The sequence below is a fragment of the Triturus cristatus genome, chromosome 7 (genome assembly GCF_964204655.1).
Source record: "Triturus cristatus chromosome 7, aTriCri1.1, whole genome shotgun sequence".
Classification (NCBI taxonomy): Eukaryota; Metazoa; Chordata; class Amphibia; order Caudata; family Salamandridae; genus Triturus; species Triturus cristatus.
In genome coordinates this window covers 1,648,645,269-1,648,664,818 of record NC_140590.1, presented here as the reverse complement: position 1 = coordinate 1,648,664,818, position 19,550 = coordinate 1,648,645,269, and the positions used below count along the sequence as shown (strand labels likewise).

The window sequence follows — 19,550 nt, the reverse complement described above, 5'->3', positions numbered from 1 at the left end:
CTGAGCGATCAAGACTGTTGTGGAGTACAGGCTGGAGTCTCATTTTATGTAAGTTTCCCAGTTAGTCACTTGTTGCAACAAAGTCTTTTCCCCCCTCCACATGGAATAGTAGATAGAATTGAAGACCACAACGAGCTAACTTTGAAGACATATTTCAACAAGCTGAACAGACTCAAAGCATTATTGTTCCAACAGAAATTAGTGCCCACATCTGCCGGCAAGACCTTCAAATTGCAGGTGGCTAGAACTTCCAGTGAAATACAGTCATTGTTAAATACAAACCTTCCTCTGCACTTCAGAGAATTAGAGCATCATATATTTAATGTGTCTAGTATGACAGGCCTCACCCACTTTTTTAAAGTTGAAGGCTCTGGCCTCGTTACTTCTTTTCAGACTGTTTTTGGAGTATTTCCAGCTTTTATCCACTCCGTTGTTTCTAGTGTATTCAGGGGATTCCCGTTGCTGTTATTCCTCATGTTTGGCATTCCCCTCCTGGTCCCACTTCTACGCAGTGGATGTTCCTTTTGCAGGCACTCATTGAACTAGCACAGCTTCCACAATACCATGAGCGTATGCTTCAGATCTTTGGAATCTTACTATTCCAATATCCGGATCTTTATTTGTCCTTAACGCTTTGACCAGCCTGGTTTACCTCTGTGAAACCCATTGTATATGGTGCCACTTTGAATAGGAACTGGAAATTTGCCTGGCTTTGCACATTCCTGCGACCATGGTATTTAGACTGTTGAGGAGTCCCTTAGCAACCCATTTTCAGAACTAATCCCTGGGATTGCATTTCTTTACAATGCAAAGTTTGAGCCATAGACTTAGAGAAACATGTGCATTGGCACATGGACCACTGGATGTAGGCTCCACTAACACGGATGCGGGTTGCCCTGCAACTGTCTCAGCATCGGCTGAGACCACTGATCAGGTTTGTTCCTTGGAGGTCACAGCTTGGGAAATGCACCAAACATTGCACACGGAGTCAGACTCCTTTATAGAGTCATTGGCCTTTGAATTGATGAGCAGCACGATGGATTCCTCCGAAACACCACAATTTGATTATTCTTCCAAATTGACACTTTCTTCAATTTTCATCCCATGCCATTCTTATACCTAGGCTTTCAGTAGGTTTACTTTCTAACAATATTTATATATTCCATTTGGTATTCTCTTTTGTGCCATTATCCTGGCCAAAGGGAGGATGTTGTGCGTTTCCTGTATGGCCCCATTGTAGTTTTCCCTATGTTGCCCTAATTGTGCATGCCGTAGGCCGCATTTTTCTTTGCACACAGTACTATATTAAACACGCTTGCTTTTGTGGCACATTGTATTTGCGGACAGAACCTGCCTAGGTTTTCATGTTCTGTCCTTGGATTTAGTCAGCACACCATAGACAAGGTCAAACAATGCCCCTTTTTATTTTCTTCGGTCAGGCACTAGCACCTAGATCGAACACGAGAAGGCAGCTGTTTATGAGCACATATGTCTTGTCATGTGGAGGAGCAGAGTGGTCCAAAATACACATGGATTTAAATTTGAGATCAGAGCACTGCATCAACCGAGATGTAAAATGTCTGTGTATGCTAAGGTATGTGGTCCGCCACAAATCCTAAAGACATTTAACATATAATGGTTTAGCTTCAGTAGAAGAGGATGGGATTTAGGCTACTCTTGTCTTATAACATGTGGGCATTTATTGGTATATGGTTTATACTGGGTTTTTAGTCTGCATTTCTTTTCTAATAGTGGCACAAATACTCCATTTTAGAGCACGACATTTTAAATAAATGATCTAAACTTCCTTTGTGTCTCATTTATCTTTTTTGTGGAAAATAGCAGGTTAGAGCGAAAGGGTGAGTCCTTTTACCGAGATCCCAGAGTGGGTCGAGAGTGTTATGTTATCGGTTGCAAATTCACTTCTCTGGTAAGTTTAGGATAGCAAGTGAGGCACTATAACTAGTTGGACTCATAAATACAGCGATGGTATGGTGCCTCAGTCCCTATATGCCAAGGTTTGATGTTCCCAAGTAAAGTTATGCTCCTGAGTAGAATCCCTGCAACACTTTGTCACAGACTGTGACCTTGTAGCATTAAAAATACACAAGTCGCTATTCCTCAATGCACCATCCAAGATTTAATTCCGTGGCTCCCTGGTTACACACAGACCTCTTCAGTACATTGACTAATAGTTATTTCATAATATACTAAAGTGCATTTCCCACCAACAACTTTTGATATTGGTTTATTTTTCATTTAAACGTCCCATTATTTTATATGTACCTACCAAACAGTTAGACTTAAAAACTTACAGAATATTTAGTTTTTAGCCACATCTTTGACCCAACCCACCCAATGCTCCGACTTTCAAGGTCCTCTAGCCCCCCCCCCCGAAACATGACTGAAGTTAACAGAAGTAAAATAATATAACCAGGAGTAAGTCTTTGCTCAAATATAAGCATCTGTTTTCAAAATGTTAAAAAAAAACTTTAGAAAAACAGTACGAAAGAAGATTAAGGGACCACCCCACCCCCCCCCCCCCACCGAATTAAAGAAAGCATCCTACTTATACCATTTAAAATCATTAATGATAAATTGTAAGGTCGGTTTTAATTATAATTAATGATCTTCAGCAACCTCCAGTTCTATACAGCTGTAAAAAACCAAGCAGTCACCATCTCAAGAAATAAATATGGTTCTCGTCAGATGCCTAGCATTAAAGTTGCAGCCCATGCCATACAGCCATTATACCCAGGACTACTGGAAATATGCGATTGCATGGCTGCTACAATTTTAGCATAGTTGTAGATGTGCATAATTTGCCTCACTGTTAATCTTCCAAAACAATCTCATTTTAACAAAACTTTTTTTTTTTTTTTTTAAATACACAAAAGGTTCAAAGGTTACTAAAAACCTGCAAAACATGTTGCTGCATAGTAGAAGGCCCTTTTCAAAGCTGGACTTGTCACTGTTTTGTTTCTTCTTGTTATATTTGAGTGCAACCACAGATTGTCAGTTTCTCTGGAGACATAAGCACACCCATCACATTAGTTTAGATAGGCATTATCTGAATAAGTTTTGTCAAATCAGGTTTTGTTTGAGAAAAATGAAGTATCATTGTGAATTTTTAGTTAATTTTTTTTTTAGATTTTTTTTATTCAGTGTATTTTAAGCATCGGACACCGACACCGAATCACAGTCACCCACAAACCTTTGGTTTGCATAACACTATTCAATATTATTTCCCCACCGTAAAAATCATTTGCCATGGGAATTGGGGGTGTTTAAGGTTGTCAATGAGGAGTTCTAAGTTCAGACGAGAACACCATTCTCTAACCCGATGGGACTAAACAAATATCTTTAAATAAATATGATATTTAGGCAACACATAAACCAATGAGCTCTGGCAGGCAACTCTGAGCCAGGATAGCATTCGGATTAAAATATTAGTGGTTTAGTTAGTGGCAACAATAGCATTAAGATGTCTATCAAAAGAAATTCACCACACTAGAAAGAGCCAGCAAAAAGTGAGCCACTAAAAAGTGAGATTAATAATAGTGAGATCGCAAAAAGTGAGCCGCCAGATAGTAAGCTCACAGAAAGTGAGCCGCCACACAGAGCTGCCAGACACTCAACCACCATCGATACTGAACTACGCCACACCATCAACTGCTCCATCGAGACCGCCGCCTTCCCAGATGACCGCAAGCATGTCGAGATAAACCCCCTACTGAAGAAACTATCCACCAACCTGACAGAACTCAAGAGTTTCAGACCCATCTGCCTGCTCCCCTTCCCAGGCAAGGTCACTGAGAAGGCCATCAACACACAACTCTCTGAGTTCATAGAAAACAACGACATCCTGGACTCCTCAATTAGGCTTCCGAAGCAACCACAGCACTTAAACCACCCTCCTTGCTGCCACCGATGAAATCTGCTCCCTCCTCGACTGAGAACAGCAGCCCTCATCGTCCTGGACCCCTCAGCTACCTTTGACACGGTCTCCCACTGCACCCCAAGCATTAGAGTCCACAACACCAGCATCCGCAAGAAAACCTCAGAATTGGATCAGTTCCGTCCTCATGGGTAGAACACAGCGAGTCAGACTACCACTGTTCCGCTAAGAACCACATACTGAACATAGTCTACTATGCCAATGACACCCAACTGATCCTCTTCCTCAACAACGAGCCCACAATCACTAGAAACAACTTCCACGACGGGATGAATGCAGTCACCACATGGATGAGAAAGAGCTGTCTCAAGCTCAGCTCGGAAAGACTGAAGTCCTCATCCCAGGGCCAAATACCTCTGCTTGGGAAGACTCCTGGTGGCCAGCCGCTTTAGAAAACCCCGCACCCACAGACCACGCACAAAACCTAGGCATCATATCGGACTCTTCGACCACAATGAGCCACTAGATAAACGCCGCTTGCTGATCATGCTTCCACAACCTTCACCTGTTTAAAAATACCTTTAGATGGATCCCCACTGAGGCCAGAAGGACAGTCACTCACGCACTCAGCAGCAGACTTGACTACGGCAGCACATTCTACACAGGCGGCACCCAGAAAATCCTCAGGAACATACAGAACACCGCAGCCACACTGGTCCTCAACACCCCCCACTGCAGCCAGATCTCCCAATACCTGCGAGAACTCCACTGGCTCCCAGTCAACAAAACAGTCATATTTCAGCTCCTCACACATACTGACAAAGCCCTACACGAAGCTGGACCAGCATACCTGAACCACCGCCTCTCATTCTATGTACCCACCAGACAACTCCACTCAACTGGCCCTTTCCACAGTCCCTCAGATCTTCAAGAATATGACGAGAGGAAGATCCTTTTTCTGCATCACCACCAAAACCTGGAACACCCTGCCTACCCACCCCAAGCTATCCCAGTCGCTGGCCCAATTCAGGAAGGGTCTCAAGACCTGGCTCTTCGACTGTACCTCAGCAGGAACTGCGGCCCAAAGCACCTTGAGACTCCAACGGTGAGTACTTGAGCTTAACAAGTGCTGATTGATACTCAGCCACCACAGACTCAGCAGCCCCAAACAGGAGGTTTAAAGGCAATAAGTTGGGGGAGAACAATGCCAAAGATGTTAGATCTAACAGGCAAATAGCCAACTCCCACACCCTTAAAAGAAAGAAGCCATCACAGCTGGTAGTAATGAAGGAGCAATGCATCTGACTACCCTGGAATTTAAAAAGTCTAGAACTATCATAACAAAACCAAAACAACGGGTAGGTAGGGATAGGTGTCTATGCCTCTCAAAAACTATAATCAGCCACCTTGCATTGGCTTGTCATGTACCTTTTGAAATTACCGTACCAGTTCTGACATTGCTGAGGCTTCAAGTTCACAAGAGGAACTAAGGCATGAGCAGATGCTCAAGTCATCTTAACTTTTAGACTACCGTCAGGGAATGAGATCTCATATCAGTTCCTTAGCCTCCCTTTGCAGGCTACTTCTGTCGCTCTATTCACTATCATCTTAGCAACTTTTTGGAACACTTTGGCAATACATTATAGGGATTTTTTAGCAACATTTTCTCAGAGTTTATTATCCATACGATGAAACAAATACACATGAATCATACCAAAGTCCTTACCCAGAATCCTTACAAATGTGTGTCTTAAAGTGGCTTAAAGATGCCCAACACCTGGTCAGATGGGATCACAATTCTCCTAGGATATTTAACTAAAAAAAGTTCATTAAATAAATATTTTTATGCATTTTGTTTTTCAACAAATAAACCAATATATACAAGACCGTTTGAGCAGACAGGCTTAACTCAGACATAACAGCAGTTTTCTGTTATTAAAACTGTTGTATAGTTAGTGGGAATAGCACGATCAAAAGAAATTCACAATAAAAAGCTGTCAAAAGCAGAGCAAGCCAAAAACACAGCAGCCAAAAAAACAGCAGCCATAAACAGGGCACCCAAAAATAGTGCGAGCCAAAAGCACAGCTGCCAAAAACACACATACAAAAAACTGGGCAAGCCAAAAACGTAGCCGCCAAAAAAAGTGCAAGCCAAAAAGAAAGCAGACAAACAGAATGCTTCAAGACCAAATGTTGTGGAGAACCATTATAAAGATGGCAGGTCTAGCAGGCCAGGAACCAACACCCCACCACCCTACCAAGTAAAACAAACCATCACCGCAGGAAGTAGTAATGCGGAGGCCACACATCCGACTGCCTTGTAATGCAAGAAGTCAAGAGCTAGAATAATATAACCAAATAAAGAGTAGATGGTAGTACATATCCATGCCTCTCAAAGGGCAACACCAGCCTCCTTGCTGTGGCTTGTCATGTAGATTTTGAATTTGCAGTTTGAATTCGGACATTGCTAAAGCTTCAAGTGCGCCAGAGGTAATAAGGCATGGGCAGTTGCTCAAGGAGTCTATCAGGCTTTTCACGAGGGGCCTGGGGCAAAGGCCAGCTGGGGGGGCTGTTATTTTTAGAGGCAGATAAAAACAATTACATTTTACTGGGTCAGTTTGGCCACTGGAGCTTGATCTTAAAGGCTGCTGTAACCTTAGAGCGAAGATCGGAGCTTGCTCTAATCCGGTATAGAGAACAGCTGGCTCATGGTCTTGTGCAATAAGACAATGGGCCAAACTGAGCAGGCACAGCATATGGTGGGTCTCATCCTGTCCCCAGTCATTCGCCCTAACAGTGAGGCCACTGGGAGTGCTGAACTCTATTTGAAAGTCACAACCAGCACTAACGTTATCACAAGTGGAGTGAAAGGGGGCTATGCAGAAGGAAAGATTAAGTGTGATGGCCATCTAAAAGGCTCTACTTTTGTTTCCAGGTGGCAGCCCTCTGCCACCTTATCTGGGAGGGAACTCAAACTATTTTGGAAGCACCATTTTATTGTAAAACATTTTTCACATTTTGTAGCATTCTGTATACCGTGTGTACTGCAAGTGTAAAATAATGATTTTCATGTTCACAGTGCTAATATAAAGGAATTGCATTTTTTGCCATTCCTACTAGCATAGCATTTTGTAATTCCCAAATAGCGAATCGGTAAAATTTGCTATTTGTGAATTGCAAAATGCAGGCTAGATAAATGTGCCCCAAAACCTTTACCTCGGGGAAAATGATGGTCAGGGGTGGGGGGCAACTCCACCAGGTGCTGGCCCAAGGGAAAGTGTTTTTCAGTTGCAGGCCATAAAAAGTAATGCATTTACAGTAAAATAGACAGAATCATGTTTTTTCACACTACTTCCAATGTACCCATCAAAAAGGACCAAACAAAATCATCTGGACTCAAATCCATCAAAACCAGCTAAAAAAAAAAAAAAAAAAAAAAAAAAAAAAAAAAAAAAAAAAAGCAAAAAATGTTTTGCAAAAAAGGTTGTAGTTTAGATAACAATTTCAAATATCGCTATTTATGTCAACTTTTCCTAACAGGCCCAAACACCCCTATAAAGGGATTAATCAATCTCCACGATATCTTCTGAAAAATACCTAGACCACAAAACCACTAGAGAAACTTACAAATGTAAAAACACAGACATTAAGAATTTTCAAAACCCGTTTTTTCTTTTTATAAGCGCCAACTACAAATCACAGTGCAAAATCATAGTCAGCAAAGCCAGAACTAGCAAAGTCAGAGTCCAGAAACAAAATAAAGAACATATTCTTAGAAAAGTCAATAGGCAGTCAAGAAATAATAATCAAATAATTTCTTTACAGCTTTTAACTAATAGATTTCTATTTGTAAACACTACAACTAAATTACTATTCCTACCATGTTTTTCAGACAAATGCAATATGGCAACGGGAAGAGAGGAAACCTACATCAATGAGAGGCAATCAACAGCTAAAGTATGGTGGCTATCTTTATTGTAAGGAGAGACTGAGCCATGGAATCATTGGAGTTGTGTCCATTGCACGGGCAGAGCAGGTACTCATGGGGACATTGATGAAAAAACCACCGAACATAACAACTCTGCAATGTAGATTGAGGTTAGAGAGAACATACAGCAAATAAAAACGTTGGCATCCAACTCCAATGAACCCAGTGGCTTAGTTTTGAGGGAGGTATTCCAGCACATTTCTATGTATATAGCAATTTCTAGGCCTACAATTCCTAATCTTGGCAGAATTTTACGAAGAAAAAAAACTGGCAAATCACCCACAATATATAATACCCCAGTTCTAGAATATTGATGTTTGGATGATGGATGGGACCTTTAAATCCACATCACATCCATTCAACCAAATATCCACCATTCATGCCAATATCAATAACACTACAGTTCCTTTAGTATACAGTTTACTCCCTGAAAAGTAAACCTCAACATACATTGAATTTGTAACAGTGGTGAAATCTAAAACACTCAATAAAAGGCCAAGAAAATTGTTAATTTATTGTGATTTACCCATGATTCAAACTAATAAATTATATCCAGATCAACAAATAAGGATATTTATTTTCACAGGCCTATTGGAGAAAATCCAAAATACATCCTTACTGGAGGATGACATTTCAGACAGTAAGCTACAGTATGAATTAAAGACACTAACAGCATTATGCTTTGTACCTCCTGACAGTGCGGATAAGTTCTACAAATCAATTACTGAATCTAAGTATTTTATAACAAACAATAACAAATTGGCAACCTTACTAAATTACTTTGAGGACACATGGATTGGCCATCTAAACAGATTGGGTAGCAGGAGGACGCCAATCGTCCCTGTAGAATGGAGAAATTGTAACATGACCTGCCTAGAGGGAGATGCAAAGACTAATATTGTAATAGCGGGATGACAACTCCTTCAACAGATCAGTTGGAAAACCTCACCAACACTTTAATTAATTCTTAGACATTTTGAAGAAGGAGCAAAGTTTCCAAGATATGAGAATAGCGCAATCATTGATAGGTAGTCTGAACCCACATTTTTCAAAAAGTACAAAAGAAATGTCAGAGCAGCTATTGGGTCGAATTCAATAATTTTTGTTGATGGTGGCGTCAAGACTGCCTAGACAACATTGCACACATACTATATTTATACCAAAGATTAAACACCTATTCTATCTTACTTGCCAGTTTTGTATTTTTTACAACAAATTAGTTTGGCAGTTTATAAATTATTTTTTTAATTAAAGGAATGTTGGGCTTCTTACCTGAAGTTGTCTTTTCTTCAACTCTTGGTGATTAATTAACAACCACACCATCAACATTCTTGAGCGCTTCAATAATTCAAAGTAACAAATCCATATTCCATGAAGGTATCCAAATCCCAACGTAAACTAACAAAGACAATACATATTGGCATAGCCATTTTTTTTCCAACAAAACAACTGTTTGAAAAGTTACTGTAGTCTAAAAAACACAAAGCCCCAACAAAAAAGAGCACAAAACAAATTGTTTAAAAAAAATGCAACAAATCAGTTTGTCAAATGCACTGTCCAGACGATAGTATACCATCCATACCCTTCAAAGCAATCTATCAGAATCCAAAGAACCAATGGAGCACATAGTCAAAATCTTTGTTTGAAAAAAACATCAAGGAAACAAATTCAAAATGTCACCAATATCCAAGTCCATCTAGGGCTAGGGCATCCATTTTGTTCTTACTTCCACATGTTTTTAGTGCCATAAATACCACATACTAAGCTTTAAATTACATGATTCAATATATATATATATATTTTTTTTTTTTTAAGAGTTTTTTTTCTCATTTTGGTTTAAAAAAAATTCTATTTTTCAAATAAAACATAAAACAAAACAAGTCAACCCGACATAGGCCTACAACGGCAGGCAATGGAATATTGCTAAAAATATTCAAAACATATGTCTTACTACTAAAATGCATTTAACTACTTCCCTCCTCTCCCCTTACAATAAAGTATGTCACCCATAATCGGTTTAATTTTATTTGACTTACCTGACCACAGCTCTTCCTTGCTTATGATCTGGATTGCAATGCTCCATCGACTGCAGAAACAGATGCACAACCGCATATGTGAAACCTTAAAGTAAAAAGGGAAAAAGGAAAATTTCTCCCATTGAACTCAATGGAAAAGTGTAGGAAAGTACTTTTACAAATTGTTCTCTATCTGTTTTTTAAATAAACAGTTCTATATAGGTATACTCTTAACAAAAATGATTTAATTGTATTTTCCCTCATCTAAATGTGTGCTTTTTATTTACAGTTTATTTAAATATTAAATAGGTATTACATCTCTCCAAGCTAAACATTTTTAATGGATAATTTATTAACTGATTTTAAATTTATAGTCCATTATTAAAATTAATACCAGAGTATTAATACACTTCCCAACCCAAACCCCCCCCCCCACCATTTCAGACACATCCCATGCCAGAGGGTGGGTGGTACACATTCAAGAATATTTGGGATTTAAAAAAAAATACAACTTTAATATTAACAAATGTGTTAGAATAAATGAAATCAAGTAATTTAATTAATACCAGAGTATTAATACATTCCCTCCCCCCAAAGCCCATATTAACCTCACATCCAGTGCCAGAGGGTGGGTGTTATACACCCAAGAGTAATTATTTCTAATTTGTAAACAAATACAAATATTTAAAAAAGTAAATACATTACAAAGGTATTAAAATTATTTCCTGAATATTAATTCAGTACTCCTCTCAATAATCCAATGTCCCACACATCCTGTACCACAGTTTAGGTGTGCTCATCCCCAAAGAGTTTATTTAGCTTTTTTTAACTAAAAAAATAAAAACAGAAATTAATACCCAGGTATTAAATTTAAAACCGGAGTATTCCACACTCACCCACCCAAAACCCCCATTTCCCTCACAGCCATTTATTATATATTTAAAATTAATTTTTTAAAACAAAAGTCAACCAAAAACAAATTAACACACCAATCTTTAACATTATTCCAATATAAAAACTTAAACTATTAGACTAAACATAAAATGCGCTGTAATGGCATGCACTGTAATGGCATCTACGTTGTAAAAAATGCATTGGAAAATCATGAGGATGTAATGCCCGAGTTGTAATGGTTGTTTCCTAGTTTGGGAACCAGACATGCTGTACCACCTCTTGGTAAGCCTACTTCTGATAAGGACACTAAGCTAGCCCTCGACTTCTCTAATAAATCATGGGATAAAACCCAAGCAACAATAAAACAAGATGACATGGAGGTACTGAGTCCTCAAAGAGATGTTACGATTTTCGTGATCACACTAATATCAAGAATATTGATAGTTATCCGATTCCTGAAAACTATTCTCCTTGTGCCTTTCAGGAATCATCTGACCAACAGCACAATAGAGGAGGGCAATCTGATGTCAGACAAGGAGAGTCCTGGCAACTGAAAAAAGAGAACCCTAGTCTGAAGTGAAGATATTAAGGATAGGCCATTTCCATATAAAGCCCCTTTCTAGAAAAAGTTGCAGCATTGACAGCTAAATATTCCACAGACTGAGAGCCTTCCTCCTGAACAGGAGGTTACCATCCTCTATAGTGCGGCTGAGGTCACCATAGTACAGCAGACCAGTTTCTGGTAACAGAAGCAACTAGTGCCTTCATTATAGTTGAAACAGCTGACACTCACGTAGCTCCTCCAAACAGCCTATCAAGTGGAAATCCAAATTGGTGTGGGACATTCAACGCACCATTACATCGATTTTTGGGACAACTTGACTTCTTATGATATTCTATTGGCAGAGGTTGATTGGCCCCCCACCTTTTGTTCATGCTTGTCCCCAAGGTGAGAATGTTATTCTCCCTTCTTTCTCACACCTCATCCCAGACAAAGTCTAATTTGCATAGGTTTCTGAAAAGACCCTTGCCTTGACCCCAGCTCTTTATCTTAATCACACAGGTTGGGGGTAAGGATTCCCCTTCCCATGCTATTCCTATATGGTCCACACCTCAAATTCAGCCACAGTATCCTATTAAATATGATGCTAAAGCTACGGTAAAAGAAATCCTTTCCCACCTTGAGTACCAGGGAGTTTCAGAACACAGTCTCTCAAATGAATAATACTCTTTTTCCTGCATTGAAACTTCGTCGCTCCAATCATATAGCCTTAGATTATAGACATTTGAATAGTCATACTCACATATTTACATTTCTAAAATACCCGTAGTACGATGCAGATTAATGTCATCCGAAAGAAATACAAAACCACATTGGACATTTCCAATGTGTTTTTTCTGTCACAATTTGGCTCCTGGTCAGCACTTCGCGACCTCAGTTTTCAGAGGCGCTACACCCGTATTCCTATGTTCTATAAGAACACCCTGGGAGTCTTTGAGGCATGCATGGCGTTGATTCTCCTTTAGATCGGCCCGATGCATTTGACTAAGCTGATGATATCTATCTTACAGATAATGTATTGAACCCCCAATTAGCAAGAGTGGATCTCATAATTTTGTGATTTAAAAAAACCTTATATAGCTTGTCTCTGTGTCCTTTTCTTAGGATATGAACTTAAAAATGAGGGGAAAAGTGTTGCCCTTCATTTTCTTGAAAATTGTGTTGAATTGCAGCCTCCATGCATACTTACAAAAAATTAAGTCGCTTATGGAATTTTTGCATTTTGGCAGGACATACATGCCTGATTATGCAAAATGCATTTAAGGGCTTTATGCCTTCGTATGTCATGATTTTTCCACATCCTATTGGGCATCAGAACACATCGCAACATGTTTTCACAATCAGAATTGCATGAAACATAGCCTACATACATATGTTATCAACACTATCTCCGTCATCTCGGTATTACAGAGTGGAATTGAATTTACATATGTAACCTTTAATGAAGGTGAAACGGTACACATTGTATAGAAATTGCATCTATATTACTCTGCAGAAATGCATTTTACTTCTACTGAAAAAATTCTAACTGCTGTACAGATGGCCATCCGGAAAGAACAGCATTTGCTCAAGATAAACGCATTGTTGTTTTTCCTCTGCCAGTTTTGAGGCCATCACAAAATTAAGTTTCCCTAATGCAAAGGTCCTCCATTCCCGATGGATACAATGGGCTACGTCCTTAATAGCCACGGATGTAGACATCGTCTTTGACCCGTTTTTGCAAAATCAAGAACTTTTGCATTATGAATGTCTTTATCCACTGCCATCTTCAGTTTTGCCTCTTGATCAATGCACAAACCATTTACACGGATGGTCCTGCTCAACCTGCTATAGGTTTTAAGCAGCAGAATTCTGCAACATGTGCTATCGGTATTGGCACTATGTCAGTTGGCATTTTTCACCCACAAACTAATCACACTCAGTCCCTTGGGGACTATACTGCCCAGTTGTCTGAAATAAAAGTGTTATTCTTGGCTCTTGAAAATATGGACCCTGAAGTGCCCTCCCTTATTATGTGTGATTTGTATTACTATGTACTGCCTTTTAATGACATACATTTTTGGAGATAAAACGTTTTAAGGATTCCAAGGGTAGCACAAAGAATAACTTGCCTTGGGTCAAAGCGGCTGATCTACAGGATAGGTTGCCAAGAAACTCATATTGTACTTACAGAAAGTCATCAACTTGTTGGAACACACGGCATAGGGAACACTCTGCCTGATCCAGCAAAATCTGCAGTTACCACATCTAAAATAGTAGCAGTAACAAGCTCTGAGACTATGATAAAGATCTTGCATGCTGTTAATGCACTTAAATGGCACAGCTGGACTGGCTGCCACTATTTCTCTCTTAAAGCAACTTTATTGGTGGCAAGTTTTATACCAACAGACTAGAAAATATATTTTAACTTTTGATTTGTTGATCAATGTCACAAGTTCCACTGTGTCTCGTCCACCACAGACATCTTTTTATTTATAACCAGCCTTTTATCTGCTCTTACGCAGATCATTGTGGCCTATTGATTTCATACACTGGGTTCAAATATATTTTGGTTACAGTGCATTCTTGTTATGGATTCCTTTGGGTTTGCCCACACCGCTTGGCCAACATTCAAACTGTTATTCAAGACTAGCAAGTCTTTATCGCTACATATGCCCGTTACGCATTTCACTCGGACCAAGGTTCAGGATTCACTTCTAAAGTGTACCGTGATTTGATTAAGTCCATAGTAGTGCAAGTGCATTTTTCTTCTCCACATAGACCCAAGGGTAATTCTGTTGTGGAGAGAATGAATCGTGACTTAAAGCAGTATTTAATGGCTAGAGCATTATGTACAGGACGTGGTTGGTTCAACTAACTTTATAGGTTTAACTAGTGGTAAATAACCTCCCTAAAAGATCGCTCGGTGGTCAGAAACAGTATGAAGTACTTTTTGGCATCAAGATGCATGTTCCAGACCTGGATGGTCCAGATGTTGTGGTGGCTGCAGCAACCTTTGATGTAGATAGCTATTGTGCTGTCTTACAGGACCTATCAAAAGGTCTGCGATACTTAATCTTGCAAGCACTTGCTGGAGTCTGACTCTTCCAGTGCTGCAGATCAAATTCAGTTTTCCGCTTGGCTTCCAATGATTGGAGTTTGTTTGATAGATGTTGGCAATCAAAAAGAAATTCGACCCAATATACCATGCTCCTGTTCCAGTTCTTGGTGGCCAAGGAACGCAAACAGTGATTCTGCTACCACTTCTGGGATACAAAGGCAAGCGCTTTGTCTCTATGAAACATGTCAAACGACAACATGGGGCCAATTCTTCATGGTATGGCATGGAGTAGTCGCCCCTAGCATAACACTTTCAATTGCGGCCTGTGAGCATCACTGATGCCAATATTTCCTGGCTGGAGGGGGGAGGTTGAATGTACCTCTGACCATTTTCCCTCACACGCTTCCTGGCTCTTATATCCAGTTTTCTATAATGAATGTCGGTTATAATAATCCACCATCGATAAATCCTTCTAAGTTGGATTTTTCTCGCCCTAATGCTGAGCCACAGCCTCCCGTTTTCCAGCTAAGTAAGTGCGGGTAATATACAGATCAAGATAATACTTCTTTGGACAGTTATTTTTTTACATGCCTTCAGCACAGTTTGTGTTTTTATTTCTTGGTTAAAACGCACTTATCTAGTCCCCTCTCGGATAGATCTCAGGACAATTTTTTTCCTACTTAATAATGGCCATTATCACCCAGAACGTTCCGCTACATAACTGGTCGACCAGGTGCTGGTCGCGCATCCATCATCGCATAAAATGAAAAGGCACTTCTCCCTTGTTAACATTTTAGTCATTCCAGTGACTGATGGAATTGTTTGGGATAAAGTTCCTTTCGATATATTTGGTGCTATGGAGATTCTGCTGATTTCATATGTGTTCGAGTATTCAATGGGAGATGTAATTGAACCGGAGATCAGATGATTGGGATATTGATACTCTAAATTCTACGCTTTCTGAATTCGATTATTATATTGTTTTAGAATCGCTAAGACCGCTAACATAATTCTGACAATTACACTGAGATGTTCTGCTACATCATTATGGACATCGCTTTGTGCACAGCTCAAGTGGACGCAAAAGACAATGGATGGATGGAAGGCAGAACAAATCAAAACATTCACCCCCAGTCAAGAGGTCTGCGTTAAATCCATAATTCTTTTGCTCACCATGCCAATCCAATTTAGACCTGACCATATGCAAATCAGTCTTGACCCAGTGCCTCATAGGAACAGTCCATCCCGAACTGCTAAACCAGGTCCTCCCTGGCCGGAAACAAGCATCCTAGGACCGGTTTTGGGGTTTCACCCCTCTTCATCCAGGATAGCTTGAATCCAGTGGCACAGTGAGCCCGGGACCCACATCTGGGCATACCCGAGACACTTAGGGCGAGGAAGCAAAAGACACAATTGATGGACGGAATGCAGAACAAATCAAAACATTCACCCCCAGTCAAGAAATCTGGGTTAAATCCAACATTCTTTTGCTCACCATGCCACCCCAGTTTAGACCTGGCCATATGCAAATCAGTCTTGACCCTGTGCCTCATGGGAACAGTCCAGCCCGAACTGCTTCCTGCTTTGCATATGGCTGGGTCCAAACTGGGTAGGCGTAGTGGGCAAAAGAAAGATGGATTTAACCCAGATCTTTTGACTGGGGGAGAATGTTTGCATTGTCAGCATTCCGTCCATCATTTTTCGTTCTAAGTGGGATGGGTAAGCCCAGACGTGGGTCCCTTGCTCACTGTGCCACTGGATTCAAGCTATCCTGGCTTAAGAAGGGTGACATACCCTGAAACCGATTCCAGGATGCTTGTTTCCGGTCCAGGGAGGACCTGGCCTGGCAGTTCGGCCTGCACTGTACCCATGAGGCACAGGTTCAAAACTGGGGGAGAATGTTTGCATGGTCAGCATTCCAACCATCATTTGTTTGCTGTAACACAGCTCTAGTGGACAGCATCCCCATTTTGATTATACACAATGGGACCGTTGTTCAAAAACCCCTCAAGGGAGTTGCAAAAAGATAATTATACATATTTCAGAGGATAAGCCACTTCAGCACCCATGTCATATTTTAAATTAACCCCAAAACCATGAAGTAAATACATGCTTACTCAAATTAAACTTCTATATACCACCACATTCATGGTCAGTTGGCCCTGAGAAGTTATGATTACTGGAAGGACAATTGATTTGAAATCTATTTGGGGTATGAAGTCCTGGCAGGTTAAGGCCACAGACACCTTATGTTGAGCCTGTTTAATTCCCACACAAATGATTTTCCTAAATGAAACAATCCAACAGACTACTTGTCTGGGGTTGGCAAAACATTAAAGAAATGAACACCCCATCTATTCTTACAGTGGTCTTCTTGATAATTGGCAGAGTTTAGCAAATTATACTGAAGAACATTTGAATAGAATTGTTTAGAATGGTACCTTTAATTCCTAATTTATGAGTCCGGGTGGGTGCTTGTTAGGGCCAGTGGATACGAGTGGTTGTCAAGTTTTTTCTTCTAAATTCAACACCTGGGTTTGAATCAAGCAGACCTGATCCTCAATCTCCCAGGTCAGAACATTCTAGTATTGTAACCACCTATTCGTTGAGAAACTGCTCAACTATTTAATGGAACATTCCACATTGTCTGCGGACATTAATTCATCAGATTTTCTTTTAGTTCTTAAATCCCCATGTTATATAAGCTTTATTTATGCTACTTCTGAAGACATTTGGAAACTATGACAACTGGAAGCTGCTGCATGTTTAAGACAAACTGACCAGGATAATGTGGAAAAAATGCTAGCTGTTGTTGGTAATAGTATTAACACAATGTTGTTCAAATTGTAAATACAAGTTAACAAGTCTGTTATTGATATTGTGCAGAGGGACATGTCAACCTAATGTCATGGGAAAAGTCAGCTTAGATCTATTATGCAGTTTAGCTAGATGCTTCAAACACTTAAGAATACACGAGCTTCGTTGCATTACTTGAATTGTACTGATTTTTCACCTTTTAACTTAACACAAAAACAATAACTTCTAGCCATGAAAGATGCAACATACACAATTCTGCATTTAGAAAATTTTAAACAACTCATTTACCAAGGCTGAGAAGTCTTCAGCATGTGGGTATTACACAGTATAATTTCACTACCCAGCTTGACATTTAAATTCACCGCTTGCATGAAACATTTCAAGATAGGTAGATAGCAAACCCTTTGGAGCAGCTTCGTACATTAAGTATGTCACTGCCCTTTACATATCGTAGTGAATGTTCTAACAATGAGGTTTTTATAACTGAAGAAGAATGTGTCTCTACTATAGGACATTCACAAGTAAAAAATCCAGGGCACCTGTAAGACTTCGGTGTCCAATTTGGCTCATTATTTAAAGGGAATCTAAGGTCCTCCATTTCTCCCTTACATAAGAGTAGATTTGAATGGCAGTTCCCTCATGCTGAGTTAAAGACTGTTGTGGAATGCGGGATAGAGTTCTGTATATTTGGTCAATTTCTCAATTAGTCACTTGTTGCAACAACCTCTCGTTTCCTCCACCGCATGGAATAGTAAATGGCTCACTGTGGCTTTCAGTTCCATCTTTGAAGGCAAATTTCAACAAGCTGAGCAGACTCAAAGCATTATTGTTCCAACAGAAAGTAGCTCTCACTTCTGCCCGTAAGACGTTCAAACTGCAGGTGGCTGGCAGTTCCAGTGAAATACAGTCATTGTTAAATACAAACCTTCCTCTGAATTTCGCAGAATTAGTGCATTAAATCTTTATTGCATCTAGTACGCTTGGCTTCGCTCACTTTTTTAAAGTTGCATGCTCTGGCCTCATTACTTCTTTTCAGACCCTTTTTGGAGTAATTTGGGATTATATTCATTTTTTACCTAGCGTATTTGAAGGACTCCTGTTGCTGTTCCTCATTTGTGGCATCCTCATCCTGCTTCTCCACAATGAATGCTTCTTTTGCGGGCACTCTGGAACTGGCACTGCTCCAACACGACTGAGCATTTGCTTCAGATCTTTGGAATGTTATTACTGCAAGAACTGGATCTTGATTGGTCCCTATTGTTTCGACCAGCCTGGTTTACCTGTGTGCAATCCATGTTCCATTTTAACTTGTGCCCCTTCGAAAAGGCACTGGACATTTGCCTTGCTTCGCAAATTCCCACTACCACGTCTTTAGGGCTGTTGAGTCCCTTAGCGACCTATTTTCAGAACTGCATCCTGGGCTTGCAAATTCTTTACAATGTAAAGTTTGAACCATTAACCTATGGAGAAACATTTGCATCAGCACATGGACAACTGGATGTAGGTTCCACTAGCGTGGATGTAGGCCCAGCAACTGTATCAGCTGAGATTAGAGAGCATGCATGTTCCTTGGAGATCATTGCTTGAGCAAAAGACCAATCATTGCACACAGAGTCCTTGGTCTTCAAATTTGCAAGTAGCACAATGGATAACTCCAAAAACTATAATTTGACTATTTTTCCAAATTTACATTTTCAATTGACTTCTATTCCTTTTATTCGTTATACCTATGCTTTGAGTATGCATATCTTCTAACAATATATACATTCCATGTGGTTTTCTCTTTCATGTTATTATCCTGACATAAGGGAGGGTGTTGTGTGTTTCCTACAAGGCCCATTGTATTTAACCTTAGTTTAGCCTAATTGTGTATGCTGTAGGCAACATTTTCCTTTGTACATGTTACTATAATAAACATGTTTGCTTTTGTGCCACATTTAAATTTCATACAAAATATCCCTTTAAAAATTATTTGCAGCCAGATTATTGCCAAACTATCATGGTCACACATGTGATCCGAGTGATTAATCACACAATTAATAATTCCAGTCATGGATGTATTCCAAAAATAGATATGTTTTGACTTCATTTATATTCAATTCATTCAATTTCATATAATACACATCATTCAAATAATCTACATTCTACATACTGGTAGCACTGCATCAACTAAGATGTAGAACGTCTATTTGTGTATGCTAGGGTAAGGGGTCCTCCACTAATCCCAGGGAACTTTGACATAAAATCATTTAGCTTCAGTAGAAGGGGAGAGGCTACTCTGTCTAACATGACGTGGCTTTTCATTGATTATAGTTTATGGACCATGCTTACTGTAC

The 19,550-nt window shown here is 39.8% G+C and overlaps 1 protein-coding gene across 1 annotated transcript in view; it reads right to left on the bottom strand.

The window, feature by feature from the left end:
* Positions 1-19,550, bottom strand: part of LOC146812627 (uncharacterized) — a 463,433-nt gene that overhangs the window by 368,304 nt on the left and 75,579 nt on the right. The window contains exon 4 of the mRNA XM_085619712.1: positions 9,923-10,007. Within this exon, the coding sequence (XP_085475838.1) occupies positions 9,923-10,007 (85 nt within the window). The remainder of the gene's footprint in view (positions 1-9,922; positions 10,008-19,550) is intronic.